We start from the raw sequence: 19,713 nt of genomic DNA, 5'->3' as shown, positions 1-19,713 counted from the left end.
CAGGGTCCTGGGGTCGAGTCCCACATCGGGCTCCCTGCTCCCCAGAGAGCCTGCTTCTCCTTCCCCAGCCCCCACTCCCCCAGCTTGTGTTCCCTCTCTCACTGTGTCTCTGTTAAATAAATAAAGAAAATCTTAAAAAAAAAAAAAAGTATAAAGGTTCTGCTGTGGAACCAAGGAGCTAACCTTAGATGCTGATGTTTTTGTTTTTTGGGTTTTGTCCCCCTTTATTGTTATTTCATTAAAAAAAAGTAAAGAGAGGGAGAGACTTTGGGCTTTCTTGCTAAACCTCAGAATCAAGTTTCCTAATCTATATTCCCTTCCAAGTACCTTTTTCCTTCGACTTATCTCTTTACCCCATCTTTTCTTACTAAGAGGGGGCAATAAGGGTGAGACAGAGGTATTATGTCTCTTGCTGGCAAAAGTTTCAAAAACAGAGTATTTAGCTTGTGAGATATGATTACGTCATAGCATCATACCTCATTTCCTAAGTGGTTCTTTGAAAACATTACCTTTTTAATTCATCCTCTCATGAACTGTATCTGAATTTAGGGAGATTCAGAAACAAGCTCTCTAAAAATAAATATGACTGAATCTATAAACTTCTCCTTAATGAAACAAACCCGTGAAATAGGACTCAAGTCTCCCCCTGGCCAGAAGCTGTGCCTTGGTTGAGGGCAGGGGGCTGCTGGGAGGAAGCCACCAAGTTCGCAGAAGAACTGTGTGGTTGAGCTCTTCTGCAGGCTTGCAGGTTACCTTTAACTATCCCTTCCTAAGGGCAAAGAATTCCATGACTTGATCCTCACATGCTCTGGAAAACCCAAGGCCGTGCCCATCCTGTGACATTTGGCCGGAGGACGTGGGTCTCTGGGGTCAAACTTTGGCAAAGGAACATCAGGAAATGAGAACACGTAACTAAAATCGTATCCGAGAAACTAATGTGTTATGTGCTTTCGTTTTCCGGATCTCAGAGGTTCATTTGAAGATTCTACGACCAGATTTTACACAGCATGCGTGGTGGAAGCGTTCGCCTATCTGCATTCCAAAGGAATCATTTATAGGGACCTCAAGCCAGAAAATCTCATCCTGGATCACAGAGGCTACACCAAGCTGGTCAGTACACTCTACACACGGTGTCCGCCCTGCAGTTTTTTAAAATACTCACTTGGCAAGCTGTGTTCATTAACATCTCCATTTCCCCTTGTAAATGCTGTTAACTTTTCTTAAAAGCAGATTTGAGAGTTACTATTTTCAACCAACCATTCTTTTCAAATGATGCAAAAGTTTTATAAGAAATTAAATTGGCTAAATCTAAATTAATACTCCCTTGGCAGACTGTGTTTCAATGGCTGTGTTCTAGACCTAGAAGACCTTTGTAGACCTCTTCTGAATCTGCTTTCTGCCATTCACAGGGGATATTTACATTGTAGAAAACCATGAATCGTTTTAATATTTTAGATTCAGGTATAATCTTTACGATTTTACTTATTTGAGAGAGAAAGCAAGAGCGAGAACACGAGCTGGGGAGAGAGGCAGACTCCCCACTGAGCAAGGAGCCCGCAGAAGGACTCGATCCCAGGCCCCTGGGATCATGACCTGAGCCTAACATAGCCTCTTAACTGACTGAGCTATCCAGGCACCCTGTTTTATGTATAAGCTTAAGGGGGGGCGGGGGGGGCTTGGTAGGTGATATTATCCAGGCCATTTTAATTATAATAGTGGTGATCAATAATAAAATGGGTCACTCTAAAGACTTAACTGTAGGAGGGAAGTTCTCTTATTATAAAATGTACAATTTTTATGGCCCTTGCATCTGCCAGTGCCTATTTTTTTAAACTTTTGGAATTTCTATTCAGCATACGGTGTTCAAAGAAATCAAATCGAGGCAGTTAATGAGTTAGATTCTCAACCAAATTGTTTTAGAAAAAAATAGATTTTCAGCATTTGATGTTCCTCCATCAAAAGGTTTCTAGAAGAACAAAGAACACATTTGCATTTTATCCCTGTTTGTGTTTACCAAGGGTGGGGATGAACTTCGTGACTCAGCTCCTTCAGCAGTGAAGTGGCTTCTCGATACTAAATGGATTGTCAACCTCCTCAAGCCAGCAGAAATCATGCATATTCTGGAAAATTTGTCAAGGAGGTCCAACGGGTCTTGTAAACATTTTCAGTAAAGGAGTTCTGGCCCAACCTCCCTTGGCATGAAAGGAAGGAAAGATGGAAAATATTTCTGGAAAGAAAGATTTGCCTTTATTTGTAATGATGTCAGTTTCCTCCTGTACTCAGCTTTCAACTTTTCCTATTGAACCTGAGTTTGATCAGGGAGGCTGTATTGTTTGAAGTAGAGACAACCCCTTCTAGACCATAGGACTACAGTAATGGGCATCTGTTTTTATTGTACTATAAGTGCACCACAGCTCAGTAACTTACTGCTTTTAAGCTTACTCTCAGGGTCTCAAAATAACTTGTTTTTCTCTTTTTGTAAGGTTGATTTTGGCTTTGCAAAGAAAATAGGATTTGGAAAGAAAACATGGACTTTTTGTGGGACTCCAGAGTACGTAGCTCCAGAGATCATCCTGAACAAAGGCCATGACATTTCCGCCGACTACTGGTCACTAGGAATCCTAATGTATGAACTTCTGACTGGCAGGTATGGACATTGACATAGAACCACTGATAAAAATAGACCAGCAGACAGCTGCAAACTTGTGCCTTTACCCCTCTGCTCAGGCCGTCTTAAAGCACATCTCACGACTTCTTGTTCCAACATTGCCATTAATTATGCTACTGACCAGGAGTTCATAAAACAAACCCTAAAACAGGTCCAATGAGGGCAAAAGAAACTCAACATCCACTTTTGGCCTCCTCATTGCTAAATCTTTATACATATATGAGAATGTGGAAAAATCCTGGGTCTTTCTGTGAGGTCTTTGAGCCTAGGTGCTTAGCCAGCAATGAAGCAAGGGAGAGAATAGTGTTGTACAAATACCTAGGGGCAACTATTTATAGAAAGAGGAGGACATATTAACAATTGTTGTATCTAAATGAAATGTGAATGCTTTGCAGGTCTTCTGTGGAATAATATTATAGTCATCCACAACTAAATACTTCCAGGCCTAAGATAGACTGTAAGCTCCTCAAGGAAAAGAAGAACACACCATCCTGCCATGCCCAGGTGACAAGGAGTAGCAGGGTCATTATAGACCACAGAGTTCCAAAGAGGGCTTGGTTTGTCTGGGGCGGCTTTTGAATAAGGCAAGACTGTAGCCAGGCCCTAAAGGAAGAAAAGGGGCCCCCCTAGAGAATGACAGGGGAGATGGAAGTGAGAGGGTTGGGGACACAGGGAAGCCCCACCCCCAGTGCGTGAACCTGCAGTGGGGAGGCATAGGACAGGGGGGGTCTGTGAACTGATGTATCTGCCCCGGGCACAGGGAAAAAAAAAAAAGCTGGGGCTTAAAAGGGGAACTTCAAATAAAGGAACCAGCCCCAGAACCCTGCCAAATGGTGGGCGAGCTGCTGGAACTCTCTACAGGTCTGAGGGGCTGGTGAGCACCCCTACTTATGTTTGCTTCCCCTCCAACTTGATAGTGCAGAGGGGAGCAGAGCCCGGGCACCCTAGCTGGCTTGCCACCACAGTGAGCCCAGGCCCCTGGCCCGGCAGGTGTCCCACCAGTGTGGCCCCAGCATGGCACACACCAGGGTATGATGGCTCCAGCCGTCTCACCAAAGTAAAACAGGTGCACAGCACCCCAGAACACTCCGGGCATGCTCTGCTTTGGTTCTAGATGACTTGCCAGAATAACCCTTGTCCCCTACCCACCTTGACTCTAGCTGTCCTGCCAAGGAGCCCCCTTCCTGCAGAACCCCAGGACCACCCCACCTCATGCCCACCTCAGCTTCAGCTGTCCTGCCAGGCATCTTCTCTGCGGAGATCCCTGGGACTGCCCCCGCCCATGCCCACTTTGCTCTGGCCATCCTACCAGGATGGCCCCACACCAAACGGTCCATGCCCCCAAGCCCAGGACAGCTACAGCTATGTATAGCCAGCCACAGTCACCAGGCCACATAGTCTACACAGGGCTGACCATACACAAGAGCATGCCTTCAAGTGGAGGAGAAGTAGCTGTTCTGCTTAATTTATAGAAACAAAGCAAGTCAAGCAAAATGAGGAGAGAGAGGAACATGCTCCAAATGAAAGAACAACACAAAACTTAAAAAAAATGAAATGAAATGGAGGTAAGCATGGGTCAACTTTGTGAGAACTTGAACAAAGAGAGAGAAAAATAAAAAAAAAAACGAGTCAGAGTTGAAGAATAGTATAATGGAAATCAAAAATACACTGAAGGGAATCAGTAGGAAATTAGAACAGACAGAAGAATGGATCAGAGATGTAGAAGACAGAGAAATGGAAAGTACCCCAGGTGAACAAGAAAAAAAAAAAAGATCTCTTGGAAAATATCAATCTTCCCATTATCTAGGTCTCAGGAGGAGAAGAGAGAGGGGAAAAAAGGCAGACAACATATTTGCAGAAATAATAACTCAAAACTTCCCTAACCTAGAAAAGGAAGTAGACATCCAGATTTAGGAAACCCAAAAAGTTCCAAACAAGATAAACCCATGACTCATAATATTTAAAATGTCAAAGATTAAAGAGAAAGAGAACATTTCAAAAGCCAGAGAAAAGCTCCTAGTTATGTACAAGGGAAACCCCATAAGGCTATATAAGCTGATTTTTCAGCAGAAACTTTGCAATCACAAAGGAGCAGCATGATACATCCAAAGTGCCAAAAGGAAAAAACCTACACCCAAGAATACACTACCCATCAAGTTTATCATTCAGATTTGCAGGAGTGAGTTTCCCAGACCATCAAAATAATGGAGTTCATCATTATTAAACTGGCCTTACTAGTAAAAGAAAAAAAAAATGTTAAAGGGAATTCTTTAAGTTGAAAAGACCATAATTAGAAGAAAATTATGAAAGAAAAAAAACATTAGTAAAAGCAAACATACAGTAAAGGTAATAGAGCAATGACTTATAAGGCTAGTATGAAGATTAAGAGACAAAAGTAGTAAAATATGGAAAATATGACAATATATACACAAAGTGGCAGGAAGGGGGTAAAAAATCAAGTTCTTTTAGAGTGTGTTTGAACTTAAGACACCCTCAACTTAATATAGCCTATAAGTAGTATATTATATATGAACCTCATGGTAACCACAAACCTCAAAACTATAAAAGATACACAAAAAAATAAAGACAAAAAGATCAAACATAACACTACAGAAACTCATCAATCACAAGAGAACAAGAGAAAAAGAAAGTGAGAACTACAGAAACAACCAGAAAACAATTAACAAAATGGCAATAAGTACACACCTATCAATAGTAACTTTAACTGTAAATGGTCTAAATGCTCCAGTCAAAGACACAGAATGATGGAGTGGATAAAAAAGAAAAAAGACCTATCTGCATGCTGCTTACAAGAGGCAAACTTCAGACTTAAAGACACATACAGACTGAAAATTAAAAAAATGGAAAAAGATATTCCATGCAAAAGGAAGGCAAAGCAAATAAATAAATGAATGCTGCAGGAAGAATACTTATATCAGATAAAATAGACTAAAAAAAACTGTAACGAAGACAAACAAGCACTGCATAATGATAAAAGGATCAATCCAACAAGAGGATCTAACAGTTGTAAATATTGCTCCACCCAACATGAAAGCATCTAAATATAGCAAGCAAGTATGAACAGACATGAAGGGAGAAATGGACAGTCATACAGTAATAGTAGGGGACATTAACACCCACTTACATCAATGGACAGATCATCCAGGCAGAAAAATCAATATGAAACCGTGTCTTTGAAAGACACGTTAGATTAGATGGATGTACAGACCATTCCATCCCAAAGCATCAGAATACATTCTTTTCCCATGCACATGAACTATTCCCCAGGATAGAGCAAAACTTAGGCCACAAAACAGGGCTCAATACATTTAAGACTGCAATCCTATCAAGCGTGTTTTCCAACCACAATGGTATGAAACTACGAATCAATTACAAGAATAAAACTGGAAAAAAAATCATGGAGACAAATGAAAATGCAACAATCCAAAATCTTTGGGAAACCGCAAAATCAGTTCTAAGAAGGAAATTTTTAGAGGCACAGGCCTACTTCAAGAAACAAGAAAAATCTCAATCTAACCTTACACCTAATAAAACTAGAATAACAACAAAGGCCAAAGTTAGAAGGAAGGAAATAATAAAAATCAGAGAGAAAATAAATGAGAGACCAAAAAAATAATAATACACAAGATCAATGAAAGAGTTGTTTTGTTGAAAAAATAAACCTCTAGCAAGACTCATGAAGAAAAAAAGAGGATCCAGTATCCAAATAATTAAAATCAGAGATGAAAAGGAAGTAACAACTGACACCAACAAAATACAAACGTTGTAGATTGTCCACTTTGCTGGCATATAAAGAAATGGATACATTTCTAGAAATATACAATCAGGAAGAAATAGAAAATCTGAACAAACCTATAATGAGGAACAAAATTAAAGCAGTAATCCAAAAACCCCAACAAACAAAAGGGTAGGACCAGAAGGCTTCACAGGTGAATTCTACCCAACATTTAAAGAAGAGTTAAGAGCTAGTCTCCCCAAACTATTACAAAAGAATAGAGGAAGGAGAGTTTCCAAGTGCATTCTATGAGACCAGCACTGCACGGATACCAAAACCAAAGACACTACAAAAAAAGAACTACAGGCCAATATCCCTGAAGAACATGGATGCAAAAATTCTCAACAAAATGTTAGCAAACCACATTCGACAATCCATTAAAAGGATCATTCACTACAGTTAGGTGGGATTTATTCCAGGGTTGCAAGAGTGGTTCAGTATTTTCAAATCAATCAACATTATAAATCACATGAACAAGAGAAAGGGCGAAACCCATATGATCATCTCAATAGATGCATAAAAAGCTTTTGACAGAATTCAATATCTGTTGACAATACCGTCAGCAAAGTGGGTTTAGATAGAACATGCTTTAACCTAATATAGGCCCTATAGGAAAACCCAAAACCAAGATTTTCCTCTAAGATCCAGAAACAATACAAGGATGTCCACTGTGACCACTCTTATTCAACATAGTAATCGAAGTCATAGCTGAAGCAATCAGACAAGGAAAAGAAATAAAAGGTATCCAAACTGGTAAGGAAGAAGTTAAACTGTCACTACTTGCTGATGACCTAATACTATACATAGAAAACCATAAAGACGCGATCAAAAAACTGTTAGAAGTAATAAATGAATTCAGTAAAGTTGCAGGGTACAAAATTAATATACAGAAATCTGTTGTATTTCTATACACTAACAACAAAGTAGCAGCAAGAGAAATTAAGAAAGCTGATTCTATTTACAATTGCACCAAAAAGAATACAATAACTAAAAATAAATGTAACCAAGGAGGTGAAAGACCTGTTCTCTAAAAACTATAAAATAGTGATGAAAGAAATTGGAATAAATGGAAAGATATGCTATGTTCATGGATTGTAAGAATTAATATTGTTAAAATGTCCATACTACCCAAAGCACTCTATGGATTCAGTGCAATTCCTCTCAAAATGCCAATAGCATTTTTCACAGAACAAGAACAAATAATACTGAACGCTGTATGGAACCACAAAAGACCTTGAATAGCCAAAGCAATCTCAAGAAAGAAGAAAAGAGCTGGAGGCATCACAATCCCAGATTTCAAGATATACTACAAAACTACAGTAATCAAAACACTATGGTACAGGCACAAAAATACACACCGAGATCTTTGGAACAGAATAGAGAGCCCAGAAATAATCATTTTCTTATATGGTCAATTATCTCCAACAAAGGAGGCAAGAATGTACAATAGGGAAAAAACAGTCTCTTCAACCAGTAGTTGGGAAAACTGGACAGCTGTATAGAAAAGAATGAAACTAGACCCCTTCCTTACACCATACACAAAAATAATCCCAAGATGGATAAAAGACCTAAATGCAAGACCTGAAACCATAAAACTCCTAGAAGAAATAACATAGGCAATAATTTTTTTTTTTTTTAAGATTTGGGGGAGAGAGAGAATGAGTGGGGGCAGAGAGAGAGAAGGGGAAACAGGGAGCTCGATTTAGGGCTCCATCCCACGACCCCCCAGTCATGACCTGAACCAAAGGCAGATGCTCAACCGAGCCTCCCAGGCACCCCAACAATCTTTTTCACATCGATGTTAGTAACATTTTTCTAGATATGTCTTTTAATGTAAGGGAAACAAAGGCAAAAATAAACTACACCAAAATTAAAAGGGTTTGCACAGCAAAGGAAACAACAAAACACCAAGGCAACCTAGTGAATGGGAGAAGATGTTTGCAAATAATATGTCCAATAATGAGTTAATATTCCAAAATATACAAGGAACTCATACAATTCAACACTAAAGAAACAGTTCAATTTAAAAATGAACAGAGGACCTAAATAGGACCTAAAGAGTAACTTTACCAAAAAAAGACATCCAGGTGGCCAACAGACACATGAGAAAGATGCTCAGTATCACTCATCATCAGGGAAATGCAAACCAAAACCACAATGAGATATCACCTCATACTTGTTAGAATGGTAAAGAGCAAATGATGGTGAGGGTGGAGGGAGAAAGAAACCCTTCATGCACTGTTGGTGGGAATGCAAGCTGGTGCAGCCACTGTGGAAAACAGTATGGAGGGTCCTCAAAAAACTAAAAATAGAGCTACCAAGCAATTCACTTCCACACTGGGTATTTCCCAAAGAAAAGGAAAATACTAATTCAAAAATATATAGGCACCCCTATGTTTATTGCAGCATTATTTACATCAGCCAAGTAAGGAAGGTAATCTAAGTGTCCGTCAATAGATAAATGGATAAAGAAGATGAGATAGATAAACACACAGAGGACTACTGCTCAGCCATAACGAAAGAATGGGATCTTGCCATCTGCAACAATATGGCTGGACCTAGTGGGTATCATGCTATGTGAAATAGGGCAGACAGAGAAAGACAAATACCATAGGATTTCACTTATACGTGGAATCTAAAAAAAGAAAAACTAAAAGAACAGAAACAGACCCATAAATACAGAGAACAAGCTGATGGTTGCCGGGGGTGGGTGGGTGGGGGGGAGTGGGCAAAAGGGGAGTGGGAGGTACAGGCTTCCAGCCATGGAATGAGGAAGTCCCGGGATGAAAGGCACAGCACAAGGAATGCAGTCTACGGTATGGTGCTATGTGGGGGCAGACGGTAGCGACACTTCCGGGGAGCAGAGCAGAACACACAGACTGGCAGAATCACTGTATCCTACACCTGAAACTAACATTGTGTGTCAGCTCTACTTCAGTAGAAAATTAGTAATACTGGGAGATCGATAAGCGTCATCTCGTGAGGATCACGGCTGCTACACTTGAATGTTTGCACTCCATCCAAAGGCGGTCATTGAGTATTTTCTGGAAAGGGGTAACCTCTGTGGTAGTATTTAGGAATAATGAGCCAGGAGTAATGTGTGGGGCAAGCCAGAAGAGGGACAGGCTAGCTGCTTGGAAGCTCACTCCAGTAACTCACATCTAGGAAGCTGAGAACTTAGAGCAGTTAAGATGCGGTGGAAAAGATTGCTTCAGAGAAAGTAGTAGCTGCCCTGAAAATGACAGGAAGACCTAGGACTTTTAGCCTCGGGTCCTTTGTGAGGCTTCAGTGAACAGAGAAAGCCCTGAGAAGAATGGGTGGAGCAGAGAGGACGCACTCCACAGACGCTGTAGCCGCTCTCCTACTAACATCGGCAGGAGGAGTTGTGCTGGGGTCCTTGTCTGGAGCCTGCTCGTTGAAAGGAAATAATTTGAACTGCTTTTAGTGAAAGTGGGGGGCAAAAATAATAATCGTGAGAGACATGAACCCAGTATTAGGAGAATAGTCTCCCAAGAAATTATTTGTCCAGGTGTATCACTTTGATGGAAGGGGAGGGGTCTTTATCATCTCTGTGTTCCCTGAGCCTGGCACAAAGCTACCCTCCGAGGATGGATCTGGCTCGTGGGGGCCTCCTAATAAGGAGGCCTCGTGTCAGGTTATCTACTGAGGACTGATGAGCAGGGAGGGCAGGGGAGGAGGGGCACTCTTCTGCAGAAGGACTCGTTCAGCAGATGTTCACTGATCACGCGCTCTGTGCCGGGCATTCTCCCGGACTCTGGAACAACACTGAGTCCGGAAGGAAGGCAGAGAAAAAGCATAGCAAGTGGCAGAAAGGGTGTGTGAGAGAGCATAGCAGGCCACTCTAAAGTTTAAATTCAAGGGGCGCCTGGCTGGCTCAGTCAGTGGAGCATGCGACTCGTGACCTCAGGGTTGTGAGTTCAAGCCCCACGTTGGGTGCAGAGATTACATTAAAAAAATAAAATCTTAAAAAAACATATTGCAACGATCTAGTCTAATACTTGAATTTAAACTTTATGTTGGTTGATAGAGGTCATGGGATCAGTTCCGTGACCAGAAATGGCGTGCTGATCCGATTGAGCCAGGGTGGTGTTGGAAGGAGATGGCGTCCTATCACAGACGTCCTTGTATGTTCTAGTGAGGTTGCACTTCAGCTCAGGGGTAATCAAGGGCAGGGAAAGAGCTAGAAAGTGGAAGAAGCATCTTGAATGGCCAAGGACAGCAAGAGGGGTTCAGCACCCGCACGAAAAAGACAAACTTGACCCATGTATGGTTTTGCTAAGCGATCTCCTTGAAAAGGTTTCCATGCTGTTTTGCTATTGATCCAGCATCATTCCCTTACCACGACTCATATATGTCCCTAGATAAGAACTGATATAATTTGTGGACTTGTAACAATTTAAGATTTCTTATTTAGAAAACCAAAGTGATTCTCTTTTCATGTCTCCTTCTCACAGCCCACCTTTCTCAGGCCCAGATCCTATGAAAACCTATAACATCATACTGAGGGGGATTGACATGATAGAATTTCCAAAGAAGATCGCCAAAAATGCTGCTAATTTAATTAAAAAACTATGCAGGTAAGCATTTCAGCCCCATGGCTTTTGAAAGGATCATAATGCCAAAGTGATTCGATTCCTTAAAGTTCTTATTTTCGTTCCAGGGATAACCCATCAGAAAGATTGGGGAATTTGAAAAATGGCGTGAAAGACATTCAGAAGCACAAGTAAGTGTTCTTTCCTTGTCCCTATCGGTGGAGGGTCCAGAAAGCAGGACAGGTACCTCCCCAGGCTGGGTGATGGGTAGTTAGCCTACGGAAACATCCAGGGGGACGTGAGACCAGTTAGCTTTCTGATCTGAGGCCCTGGTGCTTGGGTGTCTTGGAAACATCACACAAATACACACGACCCCTGAGCCATACTAAGCGACTGATTCACTGAATTCAGTTTCTTCCAACTCCCACTAGTGGGCATTTTTCCTCTCTGGCACAAAGAGGAAATGTGTACTTATAATTCTGGGATTCTGTTCTCTACCAGGGTATCAAAAACCAAAGTCCTCTACCATATCATGCCTCATTTCCCAGACTAAAACTGGAATATATTTTCCCACCACTTCCTTAACTAGATGATAAAACAGAAAAAGTACAGAGTACAGTGGCTTTCTTTAAACCACAGCAACATCTTAAATACTAAACTTTATCTAGTTAATTGGATATTTAAATGCTAAACTAAGACCAAAAAGGTTTTTATTAGTCTATTTTGGTAACACTCACAAGAAATTCATATCCCTACCAGAAGAACTTATTCATCAAAATATCTGTAAATATCTAAAACACCTGCTAAGAATTTGGTGTAAGCATTTGCTACTTTAAGGACAAAACCAAAAACCTTAGTGTTATCTGGTCCTCATTTTCACAGGAAAAACTACACAAAATACCTTCAGTCTATTTTAATTAAATGTGTTGACATTTTATTAGGAATTGCTATGGCCCTAGTATTGCATATTTAATGTTTTTTTTTTCTTCTATGAACACACACAAAAAAGTGCCAAGTCAGAGTTAGACCTAATACAGTGATGTGGAAAGGTTAATTAACTGAGGCTGCCCACAGAATCAGTGCAAAGCTGAAAGGATAATTTTCTGTCCTGACTTTTGATGCCCTGGTTCTATAGCCTTAAAATAAAATGTCCTGTAAGGCTCAGGGCCAAGCATATCATGACATTTATTAAGTTATAATGATAGTGTAGGAACAAGGTCATACAGTCTGCCTGAAATTGCGAGAAAAGGAATTATTTTCTAGTTGGTGCTAAATATTTCAACAATTAACTTCTTTTATGGAATGCATCTTTTAAATAAACCTGGCCCTAAAAATTTGCAATTAAATAGAATACACATTCTTTCACATTGAAAATATTTGCCTAGCTGCTTTCTATCACATATGTTGCAATGAGGTTTTAGCTGAAGTAAAATACCTTTAACTAGCTACCTTTTTTTTTCCTTTCCTAGATGGTTTGAGGGCTTTAATTGGGAAGGCTTAAGAAAAGGCACCTTGACACCTCCTATAATACCAAGTGTAAGTAGACCATCCAGCTTATATTTCTGTGACACACGTATGGTGCTTAGGTCAGTTGTTAAAAGTTTTATCCTATGATCAGCTTAAATAAACTACAGGAGAAGTACCACCTTAGAATAATGGCATTGAAAACCCAAGCTTAAACACAGGTCCCTTAGGGGATGGTTGTTTTATGTGTATTTTACCATTACCTTTTTAAACTATTCATTCTACTTTCCTTTATTTGTGAATAAAAATGGACTTTTAGTACAGTAAGTGTTAAATATCCAGTGATGTAGACAAAAGAGCATAATGGGTGTCCAGCAACCAGTTTTTTTTTTTTCAGAATATATAAACTTCATACATCATTGCCCAAGAATGCATGAACAACTTTAATGAATTAGGCTTCTTGATGAATTATGACCAGTTTAGTGTATACAAGAGTATACTTGGGTGAGTTAGGGCAGTGGGCTGTTATTTTGTCTTTATGATCCCAGGTTATGCCCCACCTTGCTCTGTCCCCAGGAGCCTAACCTGTAAGAGCCACTCAGAGCATTCCTGTGCTCTCTGGTTGGGTTTGGTCAACAGTCCAACGGCCATTTTCAACAGCTACCAATTCCTGGCCAATAGTGTTTCTATTTATGCCTCCGTATCACTTCGAAGTACTCCCAGGCAATACCGTGTTCATTTATCCTTTCGTGAGGCTCTAAAAGAAAAGGATTCTCTTTCCTGAACTGTCTTTTCTGAACACATCAGGCGTTTTGTTAAATAGCAGCCCGGTGACGGTGATCAAGTGTTTGGCACCTTTACATATTTGTACCTGATACTGCATCTGTCCGATGAAATGTGCTGCATCTTTACAAAGAAAGAGGGGGCTGCTGTGCTGTCCTGAGCCATTCAGATATATACTTCATTTTTCTGGGACTAACTCAAGACTGCTCTTGAGACAGAACCATTTTCCCTACTGCTAAGATTTATTTCTGTGGCGACGTTTGTGTTTATTCCAGACAAAACACAAATCCCATTACCATACCTCCCATTACAGATGCTAATGGCATTCCTGAGGTTCTGTTTTTAGAATAAATTAGAGTAAGAAACTTGGAGGTGTAAATGGTAAGCCGAAATGATACTTACCTAAATCTATCAGCAGTTTCCTTTTATGTAACCGTAATACTGAATGGGATATATTTATGGATATACCCATATATATTTCATTCAATATTAGTGTCTCAGTGGTTGTAAATATTCTAGAAGATGAGGGAAACTAAAGCATGGATTTTCACCGCTTTTACTGATGCTCTCCGGATTGGACTTTACCCAGTAAATTTGCAAGAGTTTTGGAATGGCTTTTTATTATACTTGAAATACCACAAAAGCCTTAAGATGGCCTCCAAGGCTCTTCACGACAGGATTTCTGCCTCTTTTTCCTATTTCTCTTTCCACTACTCTCCTCTCTTATAGAGCAGCCACCTTGGCCTTCTTTGGTTACATCACAGCATGAAGCACTCTTTCTCACCTCAGGACCTTTGCACGTGCAAAAATCGAACTCATCGAGTCTTAGTTTTGAAATAATATTTTTTCAAAGAGGCTTTCCATCGTCACTCTTACACTCTTTTTTTCTTCACAGCAGTAACCAAACTTTGTTTGTTTGAATCCGACAATGTACCCTCCGCTAGAGTAGAAACTTCTTGAGGATAAGAGCCATGTCTGTTTTTATTCAGTGCTGTTCCCCCCTATACAAAGCACAAAACCTGGTAGACACTCAAAAAAAAAAAATAGTTGTCGATGAGGGCATGAATAAAGAACGCTTTGTAAAACTCTCCTTTGGAATTTGACTCACAAATGAAGAAATCCTTTCCCTGTCCATCCTCTCGTGTGCAGGTTGCATCACCCACAGACACAAGCAATTTTGACAGTTTCCCTGAGGACAATGACGAACCGCCACCTGACGACAACTCAGGATGGGACATAGACTTCTAATGTATTTCTCTTACCTGCTTCTGCCTTGCTGAAGTCAGCTTTTTCTGAGACACAGCTGCCAGCAAACCTGAGGGACGGAGAGAAGATTAGTGCTCGGGGTCACCATGATGCCTTTGATCGATGCTGCTCCAGTAACTGCAGTGGCATTAGGACAACAGTGCTCTATACATGTTTTCTGTTTGATCCTAAAAATAGCAGTTGACATGGTGGTCCTGAAGCAAAGCCTTTCACACCAGTCAAGAGGTGTCTTCTAGTGTTGGAATGATCTTGCTTTGCTCTATAATTTGAAAGACTGCCAGAAACACTTCAGTCTAGTAAAAGCGTCTGCACCTTGCTAGAATTATCAAGAAGATCAAAAAAATTAAATATTGGGTACGATAGATGACGGTGGTACAAAAACTGGGAGCTTCCTTTCCTTTTCCCGTGAGGGCATAGGATACATTCAGATACATTCGCGCAAGCCGGAAGAGGGTCACGCATCCGTTGGTCACAGAGGTCATGGCAAACCAGTGCTAGAAGTTTCATGATTTAATTTCCCAGCAGTGCTGATGACGAGACTGAATGTTACCTTTCCTTTCCGACAGATTTTAAAAATTGATACGATAAAAGCACAACTGCTATAGGTTCTGCTGAGAACTCTCATAGCAGGTATATATGCGTTTTCACAGGATTGAAAAACAAAACAACAACATGCATGATATCTGTTTCTTTTCTCGATAAATTGGCATGACAGAGTGGGGAAAAAAAACAAAAAGCAACTCACAAACCATTTCATATCTTTTAAAACGTTGTGCTTCAAGATGGTCCTGGAAATAAATGACTAGCAGCCAATTGATTTTTATTTATTACTTAACATGCCCTCAGACTGAGGCTTAAAATATTCCCTTTTATAAAAAGAAACCCTTGGGGGGGGTGGGGTGGAGAGGGACTAAGATCCATCCAAAAATAAAAATAAGAAACTATATAGGTGCTATGTATATCTTTCATCTGTAAATGTCCGTGTCTGAGCAGACAACACAAATTCTACTCATCACCTGTGTAGCCAGAGACTCAAGCATTCTTCACTACATTTACCAACCAAACTCCCGTCCGATTTCACTTACACAACATAGCCAAGGGTTGAGGGGGAAAGGTGATTGAAACCCATTCAGCTGGCTTCTTGTCTTAGGCCTGAACCGGAAAGAAGACGAGGAAAGCACAAAACCATTGAGATTCAGCAGATGAGAAAGCTTGCTTCTGTGAGGTCAGGGAACGGGACCAGACCTAGCCCGCTGCTGATGACCTTGTGGAGAATGAGCCACTGTGAGTTCATGCACATGTGAGAGTAGGGAGAGGGTCGAGAAGAAAACAGGACGCCTATTTCTCAAACATAAATTTTAGCTACCTAGGACAGAAATATTGCAATCCTGTAATGTACTGGAAAATACCAAACTTACTTGCTTTTCTCATGAGGGCTAAGGGAGGAGCATTTAAACTGAGTCCTTTGTTGGCAGGCGAGTTGACTAAACTGTCCCTAGGTAGCAGACTGTTCTGGAGGCTCTTCCTGGACAAGTAGCATTCTCCCTGAGTAAACAAATGCATACTCTTATATTAAATTGAAGGTTGCTTTTTTCCAGTATAAAGTTTTTTTTTTAAATCAATGAAACGTAAACATTTCTGCAAAAAATATATCCACACAGGTCATTACACCATATCCGAGAAGGCATATATTATGATTTCTGTTTGAATTTTTCATACCAAGAGTACTTTAGAATATGGTATCAAAACATAATCTTTGAAACATTTGGGGAATAAAAATACTAAGGGCATACTATATATAATCAGAATAAAGTTACATTGAAAGTTTGATCCCAAGATGTTACTGTAATTCTTGTGTTAGAGTTTTCCCTCCCTTACAAATAATTGCTCAAGATCAATTCATTCCCCAAGATACCCACATTCTTCTACAGATATCAGAATATAAAATTAAACCTATCAACCTAAAATCCAGCTATGAATGCTATTTCAGCATTTTCACATTGCTTTTAACTGGACTTTTAAAAGTATACAATTTCAACATCATGGTCACTGTTCAGTGGTTTTTGTTTAAAGACAGAGCAGTTTAGGCCCGCTAAAGGTTTGCTAGAATACTAAGTTCATCTAGTCACTAATTAAGAGATTCTGAGAGTCTGCTCCTGCAATTTTTCAAATGCCCCAATAGCCCCAGAGCTTAACCCTTACTGTGGTTCAAGTCTAAGACAGCAATGTATACAAGTTCTCTGAGGAATGAAGGAGCAGCATCCGGTTCAATGGGACTGTCGGCCATTTCTCCCACTTGTTAGCACATCTTTGTTAAATTTCACCAGTGGCATTGCATTAGGATGTCTAAAGCAATCACTAACAAATAAAGGTGAACTACATCTTCCAAAAATTGCTAACAGAAAACAGTCCTCTAATCGTCAGCATTGAAATTTAAGGATTTAAATCTTGTCTTAATGAAGACACTAGGGCTAAAATTCATGGTCAGCTTTGTAAAGCGCATCTCACTTTATTTCTGAATTGTTCATGCCCCTCTCTTTTCTTACACTAAAGAACATCTGGACAAGTTAGTGCCAACTTGTTTGATTTGTTAATTGACGTTCTTGTTAATAAGAAATAAGAAACAAGGGCTTTCTGTGCCTCTTGATGCACAGGAAAACTGAAAACTGCCAAGGAAAGGAACATCATGATATTTGAGATAAATTGAACACATTAGAGAAAATGATTTCTTGAAATTTGCTATAAACGATCTTTATGTTTGTATCTTCTTTGTTATTCACGTATGAATCAGATCCATGTGGCATTGAAAACAAATTTCTTTTGATTACTTTATAGGTCACTTTTTTTTTTTACTTAAAATTATGGGATATGCATGTGAATCACACATGTGTAATATATAAATTCAGCTATTGAATTTTTTTTTCATTTCATTTCTATGTGACGGAACTGATGGTGAACTGAAATTTTAAAGAAGTCAGCTACCATACTGAAAATAAGGATATTAGAACTGATTTCATACGGTAGAAGGTGATCCGTGCATTCTCCATAATGACATTTTCTTTCACAATAGGACCACAAATATTTATGTAAATAGATATTTTTGTGTGATATTTTGTGGTACATATAACTTTTTTTAGTGTTTCACAGCATTATTATTTCATTTTCTTTGTACCGAATGATGTTTTTAGGTCCAAGTAGACTTGAATTAATGTCATAATTGTCAGTATTATTGAAAATTACGTCAACTGTACGGTTTCATCTGTTCCATAGTTTAGAACATGACCTGGCTATCTGGCATTGTTGCAAGTGCCTTAAATTCATGGCATCCTATTAAAAAACAAATTTGGTGTTATGCTGCATGACAAAGACAAATACACCTCAAAATGTTGTCCTTTCTTAGCTTGCTGCGTTTTACAGTTCTTTCTGCTAACAATTTATAAGCCTTTATTATATAATATTGATGAATTACAGAAATGATAAAGTTGTTCTCTTATTTCTGTTACACGTACCAGAGCTGTGTATCTGTTACTGAGATACAGCGTCATTTCTGTGAAATGTATAAATGTATGTGCGGGTCAAATTAATATATGACATACTATCAGTCTGTATACAGGTATTCCTGTTTTGCTAAGCTGTGCAGATTCAGTTTAAAAAAAAAAAAACACTTAGTGCAGTCAAGTTCTAACATCTCATTTTATAGACTCCATTACCAACGATCCAACTCAAAAGAAAAATTGGAAAGTGACTGCTAACCACACCTCGTTATGAAACCAATGATGAACATGTACCTTGGTGCACTCCTCAACAAAACAGGATGCTTTCTGAGTTCTTGTATATGCAAATCATTTATGAAGCAAGTTTTCAACAGACCTGGCAAGATAAACATTGGAAGTGTGTTGTTAGCCCTCCTCTTTATCTGCCCCTGAATTAATAGAGCTCTGGGACCTTGACCATGACTCAGAGGTTTGGGCTTTCCGAGGAAAGGGACATTTCTTCAAGCATCATCTATCCAATTTATTTCATTGTATGATGTTTTTACAACTGGTCAGTTCTTTTGTATTCTTACAGCTATGGTTGATTGTCCTCTTACAATTTGTTCTACATGAAAGAGTCCTTTGTTAGTCAGAATGCAACAACTGTCATCAAATGGTCATTGACCACTTGCACTCTTTTGATGTAGATTAAAAACTTTTTTCATAAAATTAACCTGCTTTGATTTGCTCTGTATTTTTCCTGCAGCTGTAATTGCCGAGTGCCTGTTGTATACTTTATAGAGTTGAAATAAAAAAAAAATAATTACTTTTGAACTTAGTGGATGTTTAATTCCAGACAAGACTCCAAGAATATAGTTGATGTATCATACTGGAATGGAAATACCCTGGGGTACTATGGGAGAACATCACTAAAACAATGTAAAACTTACTCATAACCCAAGTGTCCTTCACAACATCATGGTATTATGATCTGATGTAAAACTAATCTAGCAAATCGGTTTAAAGATTTCAGGAGGGATAATGTTGGACCATCCACTGTGAACAGAAAAGCCAACATAGATACCCACACAAACCCCAACCTCAGCAGGGCTCTGTGCCTCACAATCGCCACCCACCACCACACACTCCTTGTTTGGGCCACCCCTAGTCAAACTCTGAGCCAGGCAAACAATCAAAAAGACAATTCTTGTATAAGGCTGTGTGCTGCGAGGGAATTATTTTGTATGGAAAGCAACATTATGAATCGTTGTCTAAGGTTTATTTATCTGATTCCTCTGTTATGTTTTATATTCTTAAGGAAGATAAATTTAGAAAACAATACAATTGCAACAAGTTCAATTCTCCAAAACCCTGGTGAACATACTCCTCTACCCCTCCGTTCCTCACCGCCATGAATGGAACACAAATTAAAATTGGCTGCAACATAAAGATTTCCTTAATCCGACTGTCCTTGTCTTGTTGACATCCCATCACCAGGGATGGTGAGTTGAAAACCCCTTTTGAATAAAAACTAGAAATAATCCAGTTAACTTTACCAGGCAGAACTGATAAAACGACTTTAAAAAAATATTATGTGACTAGAACACATCCAATAATTCCATTTCTCCTGCAAATAGAACTGAACCACAGGTTTTCAGGATCCATCCTTTAAGTTCTGTGATTTTCATATCCTTGATCCAAGAATGGTCT

At 39.5% G+C, this 19,713-nt stretch overlaps 1 protein-coding gene across 2 annotated transcripts in view; it reads left to right on the top strand.

Moving 5' to 3' along the window:
- The window catches only part of PRKG1 (protein kinase cGMP-dependent 1), a 1,235,615-nt gene extending 1,216,812 nt beyond the window's left edge, over nt 1-18,803 (top strand). For both annotated transcript variants that reach the window (XM_025850942.2, XM_025850941.2), the window contains exons 13-18: nt 969-1,110; nt 2,484-2,647; nt 10,940-11,062; nt 11,146-11,208; nt 12,487-12,553; nt 14,414-18,803. In XM_025850942.2, the coding sequence (XP_025706727.1) occupies nt 969-1,110; nt 2,484-2,647; nt 10,940-11,062; nt 11,146-11,208; nt 12,487-12,553; nt 14,414-14,512 (658 nt within the window). In that variant the 3' untranslated portion in view covers nt 14,513-18,803. The remainder of the gene's footprint in view (nt 1-968; nt 1,111-2,483; nt 2,648-10,939; nt 11,063-11,145; nt 11,209-12,486; nt 12,554-14,413) is intronic.
- Nucleotides 18,804-19,713: the final 910 nt, after the last annotated feature.

The sequence above is a fragment of the Callorhinus ursinus genome, unplaced genomic scaffold (assembly GCF_003265705.2).
Source record: "Callorhinus ursinus isolate GAN/ISIS: 27379988/994484 unplaced genomic scaffold, GSC_fseal_2.0 scaffold32, whole genome shotgun sequence".
NCBI classification, from domain to species: Eukaryota; Metazoa; Chordata; class Mammalia; order Carnivora; family Otariidae; genus Callorhinus; species Callorhinus ursinus.
The sequence above is the reverse complement of the archived record's forward strand: the minus strand, read 5'-3'. Positions and strand labels throughout refer to the sequence as shown.